We start from the raw sequence: 20,254 nt of genomic DNA, 5'->3' as shown, positions 1-20,254 counted from the left end.
AGCAGGGAGAGATCAGCGTCCAAGAGCCTCAACTCAGAGTGACAAAAGGCATTGAGGCCGGAGCCTCAAGTCCTCAACAGGACTTGCTGAGGAGCCGGCAGCTCAGCTCTCGCGAGCAGCTGACTCACCGGGGGCAGAGCCAGGAGGCTCGGCGGCAGCTGTGAGTGGTTAAAAACCTGCCCAGGGAGGGTGAGCAACCAGGAGAGCGGTGAACAGAGCGGGCAAACAGAGTGGGTTGAGGCAGTTTGCGCAGCAGTTCACGCGGGCAGGCGAGCGGGCAGGCGAGTGGGGTGACCGCCTGGTCAAGAGGACTCGACTGGAGTGCAGGAGGAGGAAGGACTGCTTGCTTGTGCAAAGAGACGTAGACGGACCGATCGACCAGATAGATCATGGTCACCACTCGATCAAAACCTGTAGTTAGGAATAACGTGGGTACCCGGACTGAGCCTTCCTGCAGACATGCGGCCGTGCAGGTCTCTGGCACTTGTATTGGAGAGAGCCAGGGACACCGCATGTGTGCAGTGTCAGCAAGTAGATGACCTGCTAAAGCAGGTGGTTGAACTGAGGGAGGATGTTGAAAGGTTGAGAGCTATCAGTGTGAAAGTGAAATTGATTGGTGGAGCCACACCCTAAGGCAAGGGCAGAGGGAAGTGGCTGAACAAGTGATAGATCCCCTTCCCTCCTACCATCAGACAGAAGGAGTAAACTTAAGGGACAAGGAAGTATGGAGGGAGGTCCCTCCTAGGAGAGGTAAGCGAAAACCCTCACAATTCCTTCCTTCCTCCCAGTTGCCCTTGAGTAACAGGTATGAGGTCTTGGAACTACAGGGCCAGGTAAATGGAGATGGAGGGGTAGATCCATCTAGTGAGTCACCTAGGGCTTGCCACTCACCCCCATGCCTTAGAACTTCCTCAACCAAGAAGAAAAGAAGAGTAATTGTGGTGGGTGACTCCCTTCTGAGGGGAGCAGAAGGGCCCATTTGTCGACCTGATCCATCCCCCAGGGAAGTCTGCTGCCTAACTGGGGCTCGGATTGGAGATGTTAAAAGGAAACTCTGATCTGGTGCAGCCCTCTGACTACTATCCGCTGCTGGTTTTTCAGGTTGGCAGTGATGAAATTATTACAAGCAGGGCAAGGGCAATGAAGAGAGACTTCAGGGCCCTGGGACAGCTGGTTAGAGGGTCTGGAGCACAAGTGGTGTTTGCCTCCATACCTGTTACAAGCAAAAGTGAAGAGATAAATAGGAAGAGACTGCAGATCAATATATGGCTATGGGACTGGTGCCAAAGGCAGGGGTTTGGGTTTTTCAATCATAGGCTGCTATATGAGACACCTGATTTGCTGGTGGGATACATCAGTCCCAGAGGGGGAGAAGGTTTCTGGGGCAGGAGTTAGCAGGGCTCATTGACAGGGCTTTAAACTAGGTAGGAAGGGGAGATAACTGGGCCTGTTGGGGACAAGCCCAAGAGAAACATGCTAGGGCTTGAAGAATGGCAGACTAGGGAGAACTCTCAGTCTATTGTTTCATTTGAGGGAAAGGGTAGTTGTTTAAACCCTGTCCTGCAGGTGAAAAAGGGTACCTGGGCAAGAGTTAATAGAGCTCACTCACAGAGCTCTAGGTTAGATTCGAAGTGCGAGGGGGTTGTAGCTGGGTTTGAACTAGTGGGGCAATATTCTAGTATGAATGAAGACCAGAAGGCCTCCCGCCTTCCAAGGGTGCCACTAGCGTGCTCAGCTCGCTCCCTGAAATGCCTGTACACCAATGCACGCAGCATGGGGAATAAACAGGAGGACTTAGAAGTCTGTGTGCAGTCTAAAGGTTATGACCAGGTGGCAATTACAGAGACATGGTGGGACAGCTCACATGACTGGAATGTGGTTATGGATGGCTATGTCCTTTTTAGGAAAGATAGATCAGCAAAGCGAGGTGGTGGAGTTGCTCTTTATGTGAAAGAGAGACTAGAATGTATTGAGTTCTGTCCAGGGGCAAATGAGGACCAAGTGGAAAGTCTGTGGGTGCGAATTAAGGGACAGGCTGGTATGGGTGGCGCAGTTGTGGGGGTCTATTATAGACCTCCTGATCAGGACGAAGGAGTTGAGGATCTTGTGTGTGAGGAATAGAAGACCTAGCAAGGCCACATTTCTGGATTTCCAAAGGGCAAACTTTGGCCTCTTCAGTCAATTGCTAAGGGAAGTATCATGGCAAAGGGTACTAGGTGGTAAAGGGGCTCAAGATAGTTGGTCAGCATTCAAGAACCACTTCTTCAAAGCTCAGGATCAGAGTGTCCCAATGAGTCGGAAGTCAAGTAGGGGAGCCAGGAGACCATCATGGTTAAACAAGGAACTGCTGGGCAAACTCGTACGGAAAAAGAGAATCTATGGATTATGGAAGGAGGGGCTGGCCAGTTGGGAGGAATATAGGACAGCTGTTAGAGGATGTAGGGAATCAATTAGGACAGCTAAGCCCTCCTTGGAACTTAATCTGGCAAATCGGGTCAAGGACAATAGAAAGGGCTTCTTCAGATACATTGCGAGTAAAACTAACACAAGAAGCAGTATAGGCCCACTGCTGAATGAGGTGGGTGCCCTGGAGGTAGAGGATGTAAAGAAGGCAGAGGTGTTGAATGCCTTCTTTGCCTCTGTCTTTACTCCTGCAGACTCTCCCCGGGGGACCCAGATTCCTATAGCCCCAGAAGGAGCCAGGATAAAGGAGGAGTGTGCTTTGGTAGATGAGGATTGGGTTAGGGATCAGTTAAGTAATCTGGACATCTATAAATCAATGGGTCCGGATGGAATACACCCGCGGGTGCTGAGGGAGCTGGCGGATGTCATTGCTGGGCCACTCTCCATCATCTTTGGTAAGTCGTGGGAAACAGGAGAGGTGCCTGAGGATTGGAGGATGGCAAATGTCACGCCGGTCTATAAGAAGGGCAAGAAGGAGGACCCGGGTAATTATAGACCGGTCAGGCTTACCTCCATCCCCGGAAAGGTGATGGAACAACTTATTCTCGACACCATCTCTAGGCATATCAAGGATGAGGGGGTCATTAAGAGCAGCCAACATGGCTTTACCAAGGGGAAGTCATGTTTGACCAACCTTATAGCCTTCTATGAGCAAGTAACTAGGTGGATGGATGGTGGTAGAGCGGTAGATGTGGTTTTTCTTGATTTCAGTAAGGCATTTGATACTGTCTCCCACAGCATCCTCATAGATAAGCTAAGGAAGTGTGGGCTTGATGATCAGGTAGTGAGGTGGATCAAGAACTGGTTGGAAGGAAGAAGGCAGAGAGTTGTGGTCAGTGGGGCAGAATCTAGCTGGAGGTCTGTGGCTAGTGGAGTCCCTCAGGGGTCAGTGCTGGGACCAATGCTGTTTAGTATTTTCATCAACAACCTGGATGAGGGAACTGAATGTACCCTCAGCAAGTTTGCTGATGATACTAAACTGGGAGGAGTGGCTGACACACCAGAGGGCTGTGTTGCCATTCAGCGAGACCTGGACAGGCTGGAGAGTTGGGCGGGGAGAAACTTGATGAAATTCAACAAGGGCAAGTGTAGAGTCTTGCATCTGGGGAAGAACAACCCCATGTACCAGTACAGGTTGGGGGCTGACCTGCTGGACAGTAGTGAAGGGGAAAGGGACTTGGGGGTCCTGGTGGATAGGAGGATGACCATGAGCCAACAATGTGCCCTTGTGGCCAAGAAGGCCAATGGCATCCTAGGGTGCATTAGAAAGGGTGTGGTTAGTAGGTCAAGAGAGGTTCTCCTCCCCCTCTACTCTGCCTTGGTGATTCCGCATCTGGAATATTGTGTCCAGTTCTGGGCCCCACAGTTGAAGAAGGACAGGGAATTGCTTGAAAGAGTCCAGCGCAGAGCCACAAAGATGATTTAAGGGAATGGAACATCTCTCTTATGAGGAGAGGCTGAGGGAGCTGGGACTCTTTAGCTTGGAGAAGAGGAGACTGAGGGGTGACCTCATCAATGTTTACAAATATGTAAGGGGTGAGTGTCAGGATGATGGAGCTAGGTTTTTTTCAGTGATGTCCAGTGATAGGATAAGGGGCAATGGGTGTAAACTGGAGCATAGGAGGTTCCATGTGAACATCAGGAAAAATTTCTTTACTGTGAGAGTGACAGAGCACTGGAGCAGGTTGCCCAGGGGGGTTGTGGAGTCTCCTACGTTGGAGATATTCAAGGCCCGCCTGGACAAGTTCCTGTGTGATGTACTCTAGGTTACCCTGCTCTTGCAGGAGGGTTGGACTAGGTGATCTTTTGAGGTCCCTTCCACCCCTTGGGATTCTGTGATTCTGTGAAATGGCAAAAGCACCCTAGTGTGACTGGTCCATGCATCCTCGGCATAGACTACCTAAGGAGAGGGTACTTCAAAGACCCAAAAGGGTACCAATGGGCTTTTGGTATTGCTGCTTTGGAGACTGAGGAAATTGAGCAGTGTCCACCTTCCTGGTCTCTCAGAGGATCCTTCTGTTGTGGGGTTGCTGAAAGTCGAAGAACAGCAAGTGCCAATTGCGACCACAACAGTGCACCAGCAGCAATATCGCACCAACCGAGACTCCCTGATTCCCATCCATCAGCTGATCCGTAGACCGGAGAGTCAGGGAATGATCAGCAGGACCCGCTCGCCCTTTAATAGCCCCATATGGCCAGTACAAAAGTCTAATGGAGAATGGAGACTAACAGTAGACTATCGTGGCCTGAATGAAGTCACACCACCATTGAGTGCTGCCGTACCGGACATACTACAACTTCAGTATGTGTTAGAGTCAAAGGCAGCCAAGTGGTAGGCCACGATTGATATTGCCAGTGCATTTTTCTCAATTCCTTTGGCAGCAGAGTGCAGGCCACAGTTTGCTTTTACTTGGAGGGGCATCCAGTTCACTTGGAACCAACTGCCCCAAGGGTGGAAACACAGCCCTACCATTTGCCATGGACTGATCCAGACTGCACTGGAACAGGGGCAAGCTCCAGAACACCTGCAATACATTGATGACATTATTGTGTGGGGCGATACAGCGGAAGAAGTCTTTGAGAAAGGGAGGAAAATAATCCAAATCCTGCTGAAAGCCGGTTTTGCCATAAAACGGAGTAAGGGCAAGGGACCTGCACACGAGATTCAATTTTTGGGAATAAAGTGGCAAGATGGATGTCACCAGATCCCCACAGATGTGATCAACAAGGTAACAGCAATGTCTCCACCAACTAATAAGAAGGAAACGCAAGCTTTCGTGGGTGCTGTGAGGTTCTGGAGAATGCACATCCCAAATTACAGTTCGATTGTAAGCCTCTCAATCAGTGACCCGGAAGAAGACTGATTTTAAATGGGACCCTGAGCAACAACAAGCCTTTGAGCAAATTAAATGTGAGATAGCTCACACAGTAGCCCTTGGACCAGTTCGATTCGGGCCAGATGTAAAAAACGTACTCTACACTGCAGCTAGGGAGAATGGTCCTACCTGGAGCCTCTGGCAAAAAGCTCCAGAAAAATATTGCCATATCTAATGAAGCAAATGACAAAGAAGTGGGGTTGAGGTTTGTCTTCAGCTATTATATTTAAGTCCTGATCTCCAATCCTGTGGTCAGATTTCTGTGCCATTAGATTTGTAGTGAAAAAAAGCCTGTCATGTTTTTAAAGTAATTGTCAATTCTATTACTGAATAAGCTAGCAGAAATGAAATCAGTTTCCCTGAATATCCAAGTGACATTATTCTGGAAACTCTTTGTGAATGTTGCCTTAAATCTGTTAAAATCCCCTTTTTCTTTTTTTTTTTTCTTTTCCATTGCAAGAGTGATAAACTTGTTCATAAAATTATTTTGCGTGAGGTATACCTTTATATAAATTCACAGCAGGAGAGAGTGCAGAAGTGATCATGGTCTAAACAGCACAGGGTGAAAAGGAAGCTGAAGCTCAGTATTACTGAAATGTCGGAGGTCACATACTGGGATCCAAGAATGAAGCTTATCTCTTCCTCAGTGAACGCTCCTTTTTTCTTGAAGCTTCGTTGAGGAATTAAACAAGTCCCAGGTACTTCTAGTTCTGCTTCCAGAATTCATGAGGCTGCCAAAGCAGATTTTGTAACTATTCCTAATATCTCATTTCTGATGCATCTAATGTCCCTATCTTGTAGGAGTGCTTTAAAAATAACCCCCTCATAATAGTGAAAAAAGCTAGCACAGGCTCTGTGTAGTGGGAGATTTCAAGCAATAGGCAGAATGGGGCCCACAAGGAACAGTGTTGCTGGAAATAAAGCACTTGACAACCAGGTTTTTTGCATTGCCCAGATTTTCTACAGAAATCAACTTTTTCACTTTAAACTGCTATTAACATAATAGTTGCTTGTATCCTGATTTGTTTATGTACAGAAACTTAAAATTACTGTAGTCCAGCGTTTCCAAATATTTTGAGGGAGCCACTTGTGTGGCTCAGAGTATCTGACTTTGCCCTCAGGTTTGCAGGAAATTGCCAGAGACAGCAGGGTTGCATGTGGTGTTTCTACCTAAGGATTATATGAAAGATGTCTTGAAGATGTTGTGAATTATTTGCATTACTTGTCTCTGTCAAAATTCCCCCCAAAATCATAACAGTCTGCTTACAATCATCTTTTAATTTATAATATATTTGAGATGTTACTTTTTGAAATTTTATAAATACATCCTTGGTGTGTTTCCTAAAATCTGCTCTTGGAAAATATAACTTACCTAATTAATTCTGAATAGGTCTAAATTAATATATGGAACTAGCCTTAGAATTTAAAATGCTGCAGTTGTTTTAGTAAGAGACATACACACTTATCTGCACTGTCACTTAAACTCTCTGTTCTCCAAATTACCTTATACTGTGTTAAAATTACTATTCAAGCTACCGCTTAGTTTGACTAATCAGGTTAATGGATTTAAAAATCGGCTTCAAAGATGACAGGTAGGTGGAGCAGAAACATCACACTGCTATGTAAATCCAAATTAAGATTGTAAAAGTAAAAAGGCCAGACTATGAGAGTCAGATTTTTTTCTGCAGTAATCTGTCAGTTTAAGGGTGCTTCTGCTGCATATCTTTAGTGTGAGTTCTCCAAAATGTACATCTCTGCGTGTTTTATAGAAGAAACAGGCAAAATGAAGCATCAACATTGCACATTTTTATTTACTAATTCTAGCCATATATAATTGTAGCAGGTGATTACTGCTTATTACTGGGGAAAGATTATTTGGGAAAACACTTGAAATTGTATTTGAGTTCTGATTAGATTAACTTACCATCTTTGCAGACAAAGTGTAGTGTTTCTGTGAAAAGGGGAAAAAAAAAAGAAAAGTCCTTCTACTTGGGTAGTTTTTAGACCATCTGTGATTCATAATTGAGAGCCCTTTAAAATTTGGTACACCTGTAAGAGCTATATCTGGATTTGGAAATCTGTGTCTCAATTTCAGTGATACTAGATATTCTAGTACCTTCTTAAAGATCTGGATAATTACCTATCCCATAAAAGTTCTAATTGGTATTATATTATTCAGCAGTTTTGCTGGCAGAGTTACTTTCCTCTGTCTTAAAAGCCAGTTTAGGAATGCATCTGGAAGAGCTCCCTAGGACTAATGCAGTGAACACATGATACAACCACACTGCTGAAATTGTCTCTCTAGATACAGAAGAGCTTTAGCCTGATACTCTTCAATCCTCTAAATATCAGTGTGGAGCACTTGGCTTATGTCAGCAATTTGATATTTTTAGTGCCCTGGAAATGCTTCTTCAATGGTTCAGGACACAAATGTATGAGGAACTACTGTGCCATTTACGTTTAAACCCATTCCCCGTTGTCCTATTGCTACAGTCCCTAATCAAGAGTCCCTCTCCAGCATCCTTGTAGATCCCCTTCAGATACTGGAAGGCTGCTATGAGGTGTCCATGCAGGCTTCACTTCTCCAGGCTGAACAGCCCCAGTTTTCTCAGCCTGTCATCACTGGGCTCAGTCCAGCAAGCTGAATTCAGCTGCAGCCTTGTGCAGTTGGAGAGACCTGCTGGCCCTCATTTCTTTGCACTTCAGTGCATAGTTGAGACAAGAGCTCTCGTTTGTTCTTAAATGTCTGACTCATCTGCAGCCTCATAATACAAACTGATTCAGAGTTGTTAATGCTAGAAAGAGTAGAAAAATACTAAAGCAGAAACTCCAGGAAAGAATTACTGTAAGTTTCAGTCATGCAGTTATATATACTGTAGCATACGGGTGTGAATCTAGATTTCTTATTTAACACTGGGATGGCCTTAGGGAGTCAAATCTTCTATCAAAGCCTTACTTTCATGGGCACAGTATAAATTCAGAGGGAAAAAAGTTAATGCTCCAGAGACACTATAATAATCCTATTGAAAAAAAAAAACAAAACATTTTCCCATGCAGAAACATCCGTAATTTCTTCTTTGTATTCCAAAAGGAGCTGGTCCAGCAGTCTTGACTTTAACAAGATGCAAAAAAATATACATTGGATAATAAGTAGCGTAAATTCTGCAGATACCCTTGGTTTTACGTTTCTCCTACATACAATGTGGAAATCAAAGGAATTGAGATTTTCCAAGACCTTTCCAATTCTTACGTACCTGATGTAGTCCAGTAGTTCTTTCTGTAATATTGGAACATAGCAGATGCTTTAAAAGTTAAGTACAGTCAAGCTCATCATATAAAGGGTAGCTATGAGTTAATCTTTAAGTATATGTTTTTATGTTGCTGCATTTGTTATTGTCTGACTCAAAACCATTGAAACATAATGTTTTTTCTTCTCACTGAACATAGTAGATATTTCTGTGATCCATAGATCCTTATTTTTGAGTTCCATGTCTAGATGCTGTGGCAATGTGTTCTACTACTCCTGAGTTGTTTCTTCAGTGTTAGACTTGCTTGTGCATTGTATGTAGTGTTTGTCAGTCTCTTCAGATTTTCACTTGGTACTGCCTTTCACTAGCAGAAAACCAGAAATATTCCTGAATTAATATTGCTGTCAAATTACATGGCTAAAACAGAAATGACCTACAGTTTTATTCTGCAAGGGTGATTTGTTTCTCATTGAATCCGAAGGGTAACCTGCTTGTTATGAATTACAGAGGCTTTCATAAAATTGAGGCCCATGATTATAAAGAAGGAATATGCATGAGTAATTTGCAGTCGTGTAATGAAAGATTGCCATGGGAAACCATGTGGATCAACAGATGCTGAAACCCTTGCTATGATTCTTGACATATTTATATTTTACTTTCCTTCTGGATTTCTGACTCATGTTAACCTGAGATATTTGCGGATCTCCATGTATTGCAACAAAAATATTAACATTGCAGCAGATACTCAGTGGTAGTAATTTTAAATTAAAACAGTATGTATTCCATAAATCAGAAACATGAGTTTAATGTATGGGGTTTTTCTGTGTTTAACAGGCAATGATAAATTGAGCAACAGAGATTATGAAGTGTAGGTTTCTCTATATAGCTAGGAAGTGTTTCTGAAGAAAGCTGTTTATCTCTGTAAAGAGCAAATTTATTTGATGTTTATTTGATGTAGTGTTAAACCCATCTTCGTTACCTAGATCAGGCTTAGGAAAGGTACACAGTGATAAACATATGTCAAAAACAAAAAAAAAAAAAGGATGTAAACCCATTTACTTATTCCAGGTGTATGTAGAAAAGGTATAATGGATGGATATACATCGCAAAAATACATAAAAGCATGCAAAGAGTTGGTCTTTTAACTAAAGAGAGATTAGAATGTAAGAGATACTTGTGTAGTGTTTTAATGTTATATGATGCATATGTTCAGAGAAAGAAGTTACAAAAGAAGGTCGTTGAACACTTTTTCTGATAGGAGCACTGTGTTCTGTAGTACCAAATCTTGACAGTTTGTATGGTTTGAGAGGGCTTAGCTAATATGCTTTCATATAAACAGAGGCTTAAAGGGACTTCTGAAAAGCTAATCTTTTAAAAGCATAGTTGTATGATTATTACTCTTTCCAAAAAGATAGGCAGGAGGATAGGTGAGAGTATGGTCTGAGAGGTCCTTCAGCATATGGGGAAGTAAGCAAACTGTAGAATTTCTGTTGTAAGTTAACACAATGCATTTCAGCAGTTTCTTCTATTGTATGTGAGTTTTCTGAAAGAAAAGTATTTATTTGCAATAGCTTGCATTGTAACTGTGCATACGTGTTCTATGAAATGCACCACTTGTTTCCTTGTGAAGACTCAAAACCCCAATAATGATACTTTTGCTAAAGCAGTACTTTAAGACCTAAAACACAGGGTCAGTTAGTTAAAATCTTTTGTCTTTATCACTTTTTCAATCATTATTTTTTAAGTTCTGACTGGAACACTTGTATTTGTTCTTAGGAAAGATTTAAAATTTTCAGAGAGGTCATCTTTTCATCAAATGTCAGGGAAGCAGCATGACTGCTGTCTTTATTCAGCAAGTCCCTTTGAGCTGTTTTGGGGAGGTTTTTCTTAGTCATTTCATCTGGTTTCTGACTGTACAGAATTGTTCTACTTTTCTGTTCTCTTGACAGAGCTGAGCAAAGGCAACTTGCATTAGAGTCTGCTGCACAGTTTCACTTTTATATTAATAGCATATTGTTGCCACTGACATGGGAAGAATAGGAAGCATTAGGGGGAGTGCTTGCTCATCTAATGACTGACAGCAGGCTATAAAAAAAGCCCACAAAATGCTGCTTTAAAAGCTGGAGTGGATGAGAGATCCATCTTTACCATGGCTTAATTTTACTACGGCCATTGCATTTTCATAGAAAAGATCTGACTTATTAGGAGAAAAACTCTTTCTTTAGCTCCAGAAACAATTTTGGTTTTGTGTTTTTTTTTTGTTGTTGTTCGGGTTTTTGGTTTTTTGGTTTTGGTTTTTTGCTTGTTGTTTGTTGTTTTGTTTTGTTTGTTTTTTTTTTTGAGGGGGGAGGTGTCTTTGTTTCTCTTTGAGATCTTTTTTTCCTATTTGGGCAAAAAGTGCCTTGGTAAGGTTATTGTAGCCACTTTTGTCGTATTGTGTAGCTTGTGTCCAAAATGAGAGCAGGATAGTGCTGGACAGCGTTGTGCTGCAGGAGTGAGGTACTCTGCTGCAAAACTGACCCTTTCCATCCTTTTCTCAGTAACTGCTCCCCACTTGCCCTGTTTAACTAGTTGTTTTCTGTGTTTAAGCAGGTGGATATAAGCATGAAATTAGAAAGAAGGGTGTCATTATGAGACAAAAAGCATCATTTGAAACATATAACAGTGACATTGGACCGCAAATTTTGAAATTCACACTTAACCAGTCTTTTGTGTGGCTTGTAGGAGAAGAAAAATATTCACCATCTTGTTCTCTCTCACCTTTATCAATCTAATCATCTACCAGGCCATATGTAACCCAGGAAGAACTCTATGCTTTTCAATCAGATTTGTTACACCGTGGGGTCAGTCATTTCTGTGCCAGTTTATAAGGAACAGATGTAAGATCTGAAAGCGTTTATAAATAAATGATAAAAAACTCCCATCACATTGGGTACTAGTTAACAAGTATTGGTTTATAGCAGCATGTAGTCCTATTAAGAAAAAGTTGATGAACAACACAGATTTGGTTAAATAAAAATAATGATATAAATCCATTCACAGCACAGATCTGTGTGAGTTTCATTGTGAGGAGTGGAAAAGAGGTATTACATCAGAATTAGCTCAAAAATCAGAGCTTGAATACCAGGTGCAACCAGGGTCTGATCTGACAATTAATGGGGAAAATAAAATGGGGAAAACTGTTGTTGTGACTCATTAAATAAAGCAGAAAATGGGGAACAGCTAGGAAGATACTAAAGACTCCAGAACCAGCTGACACATAGGAGAATGAAGCACTGATAAAGAAAGGGTCAGAAAGGAATTAGATTCTCCTCAGTTGCAAAAAGCCAGAAAGAGGGGTCAAAATATCATTAGAAATACATCAAGGAAGGTGACCTACTTAGAGAGTGTTCATGTGTTATTACACTTTTTATGCAGTTATTCCTCTTGTTCAGTGTTGGAAGACAGAGGAGACCTTATTTTAGACTGGACAGGCAGACGAGCAAGTGCCAGTATAATTCGTTTTAGGGACAAAAGGAAATTGTTCATTATTTCAGTTCATTTGCAGTCAGTTAACTTTGTACCATTATTGAACTAAAAGTGTGAAAATACTGCAACAAAGTATTAAGAAAGAATAAAATATATTGAAAATGAACTCCCTTTGACATTCTAATAGCATTTAATTGACGTTAAATAACTCCTTTGGAACCATTAAGAAAATGATATGAATACAAATGTATGAAACATTTCCATCATATTGAATCAACAGCTTCAACAGATGAAGTTACATTATTAGAGCCTTTAAGACTTGCACTTTTGCAAATGAATTTAGTACTTACGAAAGTGCCATGCTGACATTTCTGGAGACTGAGGTCTTACTGTGTGAAGCTTGTCTGTCATAGCAGTTTTGCTAACAGGGCATGAACTGGAGGAGCTGTTCAGAGCGTTGTGCAACTTGTCTAGCCTCTCACTGAGGCTACCGGCACTATCCTCAGCCAACCAGTGATGGACACAGTGCAAGAAGAAATAGCAGCTAGGAATCCCTGTAAGTGCATCCACATGATTGTTATGTTTTGGATGCAACTTTCTCAGGGGCTACAGAAGCCTGGGTGAGAACACTGTGAGTTTTTAAGGATTTAGTGTTATCTACTGATGATATTTTCTTCTGGCTTTCTTCATCCAGTAGAACTGAACCTATTGTGAGTACTAATGCATGCTGTGCCTAACAAAGAATGGGCTGGATCGTATTTTCAAGTCATTCTGAGATGCGATGAAACCAGCATGGAAACAAAATGAGGTTTTAACTGAGCAAGCTGTTGGTGTTTGAGGTCTCTGTAATTCATAGTTAATTGCAGGCACTGGAAGGCACGGCATGGCTTTGCTAAGCACATTATTGTATGTGGTTCTCTGTCTGGATTTCTCCGTAATTTGCTCACTAATAGGCTAACACTTGTGCTACAACAGATTAAGGTATTAGATCTGTTAATTTTGGCAAGGTATTTCTCTTCTAACAAGCAGATTAAGCCATACCCATTTACTGATCAGCATAACAGGAAACAGCTCTTTTATTTGTACTCTCTAAGTTTTTGGAAGCCTACTGAATTTTGCATTTTGATTCTTAATTGGAAAGGGGAGTACTTGAATAGGAGGCATATTCCGCTTACAACAGAATGCCTTTGAGAATCCTGTGGGTGCATGCTGGACTTTTTTATATATTTTGAACAGTTACACAGTGTCTTGTTCTGAACTAAACACATGCAGATACAAAAGCAGCCTTTTGTACAGTTAATCTATAGCAATGAATCATTATTTAGGCCTGCTTTGCAGTTGTAAAAGCAGTTAATCTATAGCAATGAATCATTATTTAGGCCTGCTTTGCTATGGACATGTGGAAGGTATCTTAGGGAGAGAAGTCATTCCTGCAGTAGCAGATGGAGGGTTTCTTTATATATGCTTTGGTGCAAAGCAGGAGCTGAAATAAGTTTGATGATTTGAATGAGATTGTCATGTCAACACTTATTGTTTAAGAAAATCGTGTATCTCTGCATCTTTACAAGTGTTATTCTATTTATGGGGTCCACCTACTTTAGGAGAAGGCTTTTCAGCAAAATCCACTGACTACCAAGGAGAATTGTGTGTTGAATTCCTTTAGGTTAATAATCTATTCTGGAAGCTTACTTCAGAGAGATGTTTGTAAAGTGCTGTTTTCATGCCAGAAAAGGGAATAGTGATGTAGCTTTTTCAAGGAAAAATACCTAGAAATAGGTAAAAGATATGCAGTTTTTAATTATAATCAAAGCAGAGAACTGTTATGAATATTTGGGATAATTAATGAAAATGTGTAGCATTTTCCAAAACCACTGCATTTGGAAAACAGCTGTGGGTTCACTTAAGGGCAGGAGGGAGACAGTGGCTTAAGCTCCCTCTATCTCCATCGTTGAGCTTCAGTTACTCTTCCGAGCTACTGTGGTCAGTAAAGAGATGATGATGATGATTTATTTTTCTAATTTTCAAAACCTTTGGATAAGTGAATCTCCCTCTACTGCCTCACCAGCCAAACCCTGTCGTCTTCATGTAATCCAAGCTCTGTAGCTACGCCACAAATTGCTGGTACATGCTGGACCTCGAGGGCTTGAAGTATTCCACTTACAGACTCTAAAAGTGGTATGAAGTGCAAGGACACTCTGATTCAGCAGTACCACATATAGAAAATGCTGTAGTGTTCACTACTTGTGAGAATAAATTCCTTTTCCTTTCTGAACATGAATATGTGTTTCTGTGTTCCAGTTTAGATCCCAGCTTTTGGAACAGTGGACACTGTTGCTGAAGATGACTTATGAACCCCTTTGAAGATGATGTTTTTGATGTTTTTGGAGAGCAGGAAAGCCTTAGTTCTCAACTGGGGGCAGGCAGAGTGTTGGAAATAGAGGATGCGAAAAAAATCACTGCTTCACATTTCCTGGAATTGTTACCTAATTGCCAGTATTTCATTGCAAATAGTTAGGATTTTAAGTAGGGAAGTACCATAAAAACAGTGTCAAATTTGGAGAGAAAGTTGCCTGCCCTAAGAAATGTGAACTCAGATCACGGGTTATAGATAGCATTGTATGACAGGGTTCAGATTAAATGATGCATTTAATCTCATAACTCTTATTTAAGATTTTCAGTAGAAATTTTAAAATATTTTTTGCTTGGGTCCTAGAATTGTTTGCTTTGTTGTTGTTTTGTTAATATTGAAATCTAAGGTATTGAGGTTCTTGGAATAATACCATTTTTACTCAGCAGTCCACACTAGACGAGAGCTGATTTTGCAGGCAGGCAGGCTGGCCAGTAGTGTTATAAAACAATATATCAGTAAGTCCGTAATTCTAGGTCCATGCTTCAGGTTCAGTATCATTTCTTTTTTTCCCTGGTGTTTTGATTCTTTTGGCTGTATTGTTTTGTTTTGTTTTTCTGTCAGGAGTGTTCCACCCACTGCAATCATTCTGATTAGGAGTAGGGTATACTTGAAGGCATAATACATTTAGTGGCAACTTCTTTCAGAAAAATACCTTTAAAACAGATATGTATTTGCCCAATATTTTAACATATGTCCAAAGCATTTGGCAGTTACATAAACCACACTTGTTCTGGATTCCTTATATTGCTGTCCTATATATAGATATGTATTTTTAATATTATGATAAGTTGTTATAGCTCCCTTATGTATGCTTTGTATACAGTGGTATGTTCTGAGAACACTTACCTGCTGCACCTTGCTTACTGGTCTTATTTGTGGGAAATGCTTGAGGGGATGCCATGTTGCAGAGAAGGGACTTGGTGTGCAGTCACACAATGCATGCATTGTGGTGACAGTGCTAATAATAGACTCTGTATTTCCCCTCTGCTCACTAGAGTCTGCCACTTTTTTAATTTCTTCTGGGTACAATTCAAGGTGATGAGCTTTACCTGGAAAGCCTAATTTTTCAGTGCTTTGGATATTGGAAGTAAATGAGCTCCTTTCAGTAGCATCCTGTAAATTAAAACATGTAAGGACCGAAAGCAAAATTTTCTCAATGAAGAGCCATCAGCTCTGGAATTCTTTTCTCCATTTATTCCATATTTTAGTGACCTTAAGGATGTGCCACGAGGTTTGTCTATTCTCTATAGATTTTATCTAATGAAGTTGTAATGTGGTGAGCCTAGAGACGTCTTTGCATGAGACACCATTCATATTGATGTTGTTTGAGTTACTTATTTTCATGTATGTTTAGAAGCACATTTAATGAGGTGGGGAAAAAAGTATTTTCATTTGTACTGATGGTAGATTATTAATTCTTTGCGTAGGTAATGTGGTGCTTACCTCAGCTAATACTTGCAATGAGTCTGAGAAAGCTCGGTAAAAACTGTCATTTTCACTAGTAAAGAACTGGTGCTGTCACTAGTGCACTGTTAAATTGCAGCCAGCATCAGAAGCCTTTTTAATATTTTTGTTTGTATGTGTGGGTGCCAGTAGAGTACAGCTTCCAGGGTAAAGGCTTTGGCCACTCTGCCTCCTGAAAAACAGGCAGGTGAACGACTACTTTTTTGCCATCATGCTATTTCTGTTGCTTGGGGAGCTGTATTGCTAAGTATAGATGATTATGCTCTGTAAAATTTGAGGAACAAAGGGTTCCCTCTCCCTCTCTCTTTTTTCTCACGCACACACTGCTGCCAGCTTAGCTCCTCAGCAGCCTTCCACAGCCTTTACCCAGTGTCCTTTTACAATAGTGATGGTGATGATGATGAGGTATTTTACTGTGCTATCTCTTAATTGCAAAAACTTTTTGCACTATTGAAAACTATAACAAGATATTACAGGCAATCAGATACAAAATAAGAGAAGCAAAAGTATGTCCAATATCTTCATATGGAGGTAGTAAATACAAATTTCTATAGCAAATAGAGAGCTGAGGCTGTCAGAAGAGATTTTCCTTATTTTCCTTCGTGTGTGAAACACGTGTATAGTTGTCATCTGGCATTTTTGGTTCTGAGCTTCCATGATCTACCTCAAAGAATATGGTAAGGTTTTAAACCCTGCAACAAATGCGCATATAAATTCAACTTATTGTCCTCAAACTGTTGGTGCATACATCGTCTTTGTGCAGGTTTATTTATTTTTGTCATATTTTTTTAGTATCCATGCTTTCACTGCCTTACCTGTGAATTCCTTGGGACAGGAGTTAAACTTTGGGTTCTAGAAAAGATATAGCACATTATTTAATATGAAATCTTCTTAGCAGCTCTCTGTTGTTGATTTGGGTTTGGTTTCTTTTTCTTTAGCTAATCGTTCAGTCTCAGTATTTCCTGGTTTTTACTTTACTGATGAATTTTTAAAAAGTGCAATTTTCTTTTATTGCTCTGTTTAAATTTCTCTAATCAAAATACCCATCTGAAATACACTTAAACTAAGGGGAAGGCTTAATCAGAAGCTACTGTTTTTTTGTACAGACCAGAGAAAGGCTGTTAAAATAATGTCCAGCTGATTAGAAAGGACATGTCATATTACCAAAACAAAAAAAAATTTAAAAAATCACAAAAAAAAATCACAAAAAAAAACCCAAACATAACAAGGAGAACCAAACCCAAAAAAAGAATCTAGAACGTGAAACAGATTGAAAATTGAAATTAACAAAATAGAAACTTGCCACAGCTAGGCAGAGTTATCACAGCCTTTTTAATAAGCATGATTTTTACATAGTTTTAGACAGTTTCAAAAATTAAAATTTTTAAGTGATTGGCGAAAAATCATGTGTTGTAAGTACTTGGATGTGACAAAGAACAGCCACTGGGTGCCACTGTTGAGTTTCAGAGCAGTGGGTGAGACAGGGTTTCTGTGGCAGCCAAAATTTGTAGCTGGGAAGGGATGTGTGGGTAGTAGTTGTACAACAGAAATAAATTATTTCTGCAGTTTTAGGGTTTGTGAAATAGAGCCACAACCAACATTTTCTTCTCGGTGTTTCACCATATCTTATCATATCTGACAGCAGATCACAGTGACAGGTCCAACATGGCTCTTTCCCCACATCCCTGGTTTGCAGTGCAGAGCAGAAACAATGCTAAATGAGAGAGGACTATAAACTCGCTTTATTGTTATGAAGCATTTCATCCCTTGCAAGGACTTTCAGAAAGCACATCTAGTCGCTCTGCAAGCCTTTCTAAATAACATGTTTGTTTAGAGTGGTGCTGAAGTGTAGGAAACCCAAGTTTTCGCATAGCTTTCCATTGATGATCTTGGTCAGCAGAGCATAAATATGTTTTGGATATCACTTGTCTGACAGGAAGAGTCATGATGACTCACAGTGTGATCATCTTCTGACAGACAAACTTACTTGAACAATCAATGTGGTTCTAAACTGTTCTGGTGCATGGAATGGAGCTTGCTGAATTGTAAATGTATTTGTTAAAATGGACAGTGTTGCATGAAACAAGGTTACTGTGCTGAGATCCGAACTTCATCCTGTCTTGTCCGGAATAGCAGTATTGCAGTCTATTTTTTTACTTTCAGCAGAAATAAAAAGTTGGCTTTTTTTTTTTTTTCTGTGAAATAGGCATGGCACATAAAGGAAAGTCTACTTGAGTTTTGAGTATATTTTGAAGCTGGGAACTGGGATTTGAGGTTTAGGTCCTAATCTAAGTAAATCACTTAAAGAAGATAAATAGTTCTCTTGAATTCACAGGCTTGAAGTTCACCTGATTTTCTGAGTTTTGTTGAAATGGGGCATCACACACTGAAATACATTTCATAAATATTGTGATGATAGCTCTCATGGGAAATCTGTCAAGCATAAACAAGCTGGATTTGAGCTACAATAAACTCCACCTTAGAAGTAGAAAAGCCTTGATCTGTATAATTTCGTATGGAAGTCTGTGTGGTGTAGATTTTAACCCATTGCTTGGTTAGTTGTTCAGCTGTGTAGAAATTCCAGACAATCATGTGCAGAGACATAAAGTAAGTTAGAATCTATAGGTTTCCTTTGAGTTTTCTTCATTTCTGCTGCTAAGGAATACTCTCACAGAAATATCATGGCTTTGGTTTTTGGGTGGCTTTTTTTACTACTTGTTCTAAAGACCATTTTTCTCTTATGACCTATTCCTCTAATAAAAGTTCAAAACAAAGTATTTTGGAAAATATTATAGTATAAACTTACACATTTGCTCTTTTTCATAACTCTCAATATATCACTTGAAAAAAATCAAGTTGTTTATTATGCTAACTTTGAGAATCAGACTATTTTTTCATGTGTAAACTAGAATGTATTTCTGGCAGGGTTGCGTATTAAATACCAGCCCTTACAAAAAATATGACAACTTCATTAAAAATTGTTATTTTATAGTGTTGTAAATAAAATAATGAAATCTCTCACACTCTTGCTTGTGTTCTGTGGTGGCAGCTGGGTTAGATTTGTGTTTTCTTCTTTGGACAAATCACTTTATTTTTCTGGACAGATTTGTACTTAACATAATGAGTACAGGTATATGAGGCTAGCCTTCATAAAGTCTCTGGACATAGGAGATATTTCTGTTAATTTTATGATTGCTGTTTATCATTGCATGAATCACAAATACTCTAGTGCAACTGCTGTCCAAAATAAGTCTGATGTTCCTGACTTTGAAGGAGCTCTTCCTGATCTGTGTTTCTTTAAGGGAGCCACAGGCATACGTAGTCTTTGCAAAGATTTAGAAAAGGCAAATAAGTGAACAGTAAAGCAGAGTCCATCACCAGCTAAACAGCTCAAAGTACCTAGGAGGCTTTTATTGAAGATAATAGATTTTGATGATTAAGACCATCATATAAATAATAGAGATTACTTTTCACAGAGTTCCATTTTACTTTATTTTGCTCTCATTTTGTACTGTTGCTGGAAAGAAAAAGAATTCTGAAAAAAAAAAAAAAGCTCCATCCCAAATACTTTTATTTTCATGTCCTCACCAATTTTCAGGCTCAGTTACACCCGAATAACAAAGTACAATTCTGTTATCATGAAATTTAAATTTAGTTCTTTTATATATATTCCAGATTCGGATTTGCATTTTGCTATGTGCTTGCATAAAATGACTCACTGTGGTGCTCTGATTAATTGGTTAATTCACTTTCTAAAGCTTTTTGCCATCCTTAGTAAAAGTTGCTATAGAATTTGTGAGATAAATTTAAGGGAATTCATGAAGGAAAATAGTAGCAAAGGGACAGTAAATCATGGTACCATTTGGATGGCTGTTCATGTCAGGATTTCAAAAAATAATGATCAGCCAAATGCAGTAGATTGTGTGTTGTCCTGCAGTGAGAAACTTTCTATACTTGTTTACTTTTTAGTTAAGTACCTTACTTAAACTCTAGCATGAATTTTCATCGTTTACCAATCTGTCAAGTTAAATGTAAATTATAATACGGTGCTAATGAAATATGTTTTTTTGCTGCTACTACTGAATTCATTGTCATCATAGTTGAGGCAATAATTAGCAAAGAATAAAACTTTATGTGCAAGAATTGAAAATAAAACTTAACTTCATCATTCGAGACCTTTGCCTATCTGATTCTGTCGAACACTGTCCTGTGAAGATGAAGACCTGTTTCTGACTTCCTCTAAAACTTCACAGGTAAAATATGATTCAGTCAAAGCAAGTCTGCAACCTGAGCTTCAGACCAGACTTTTAATCTGTAGGTCCTGA

At 40.1% G+C, this 20,254-nt stretch overlaps 1 protein-coding gene across 1 annotated transcript in view; it reads left to right on the top strand.

Moving 5' to 3' along the window:
• The first annotated feature begins 5,458 nt into the window (after positions 1-5,458).
• The window catches only part of NRG3 (neuregulin 3), a 162,895-nt gene continuing 148,099 nt past the window's right edge, over positions 5,459-20,254 (top strand). Inside the window, exon 1 of the mRNA XM_062618865.1 lies at positions 5,459-5,544. Coding sequence (XP_062474849.1) covers positions 5,459-5,544 — 86 coding nt within the window. The remainder of the gene's footprint in view (positions 5,545-20,254) is intronic.

The sequence above is a fragment of the Pezoporus occidentalis genome, unplaced genomic scaffold (assembly GCF_034315485.1).
Source record: "Pezoporus occidentalis ecotype Australia unplaced genomic scaffold, CSIRO_AGI_Poc_V1 ctg204, whole genome shotgun sequence".
NCBI lineage: Eukaryota > Metazoa > Chordata > Aves > Psittaciformes > Psittacidae > Pezoporus > Pezoporus occidentalis.
Note: the sequence above shows the minus strand (reverse complement) of the source record. Positions and strands in the feature narration are given on the sequence as shown.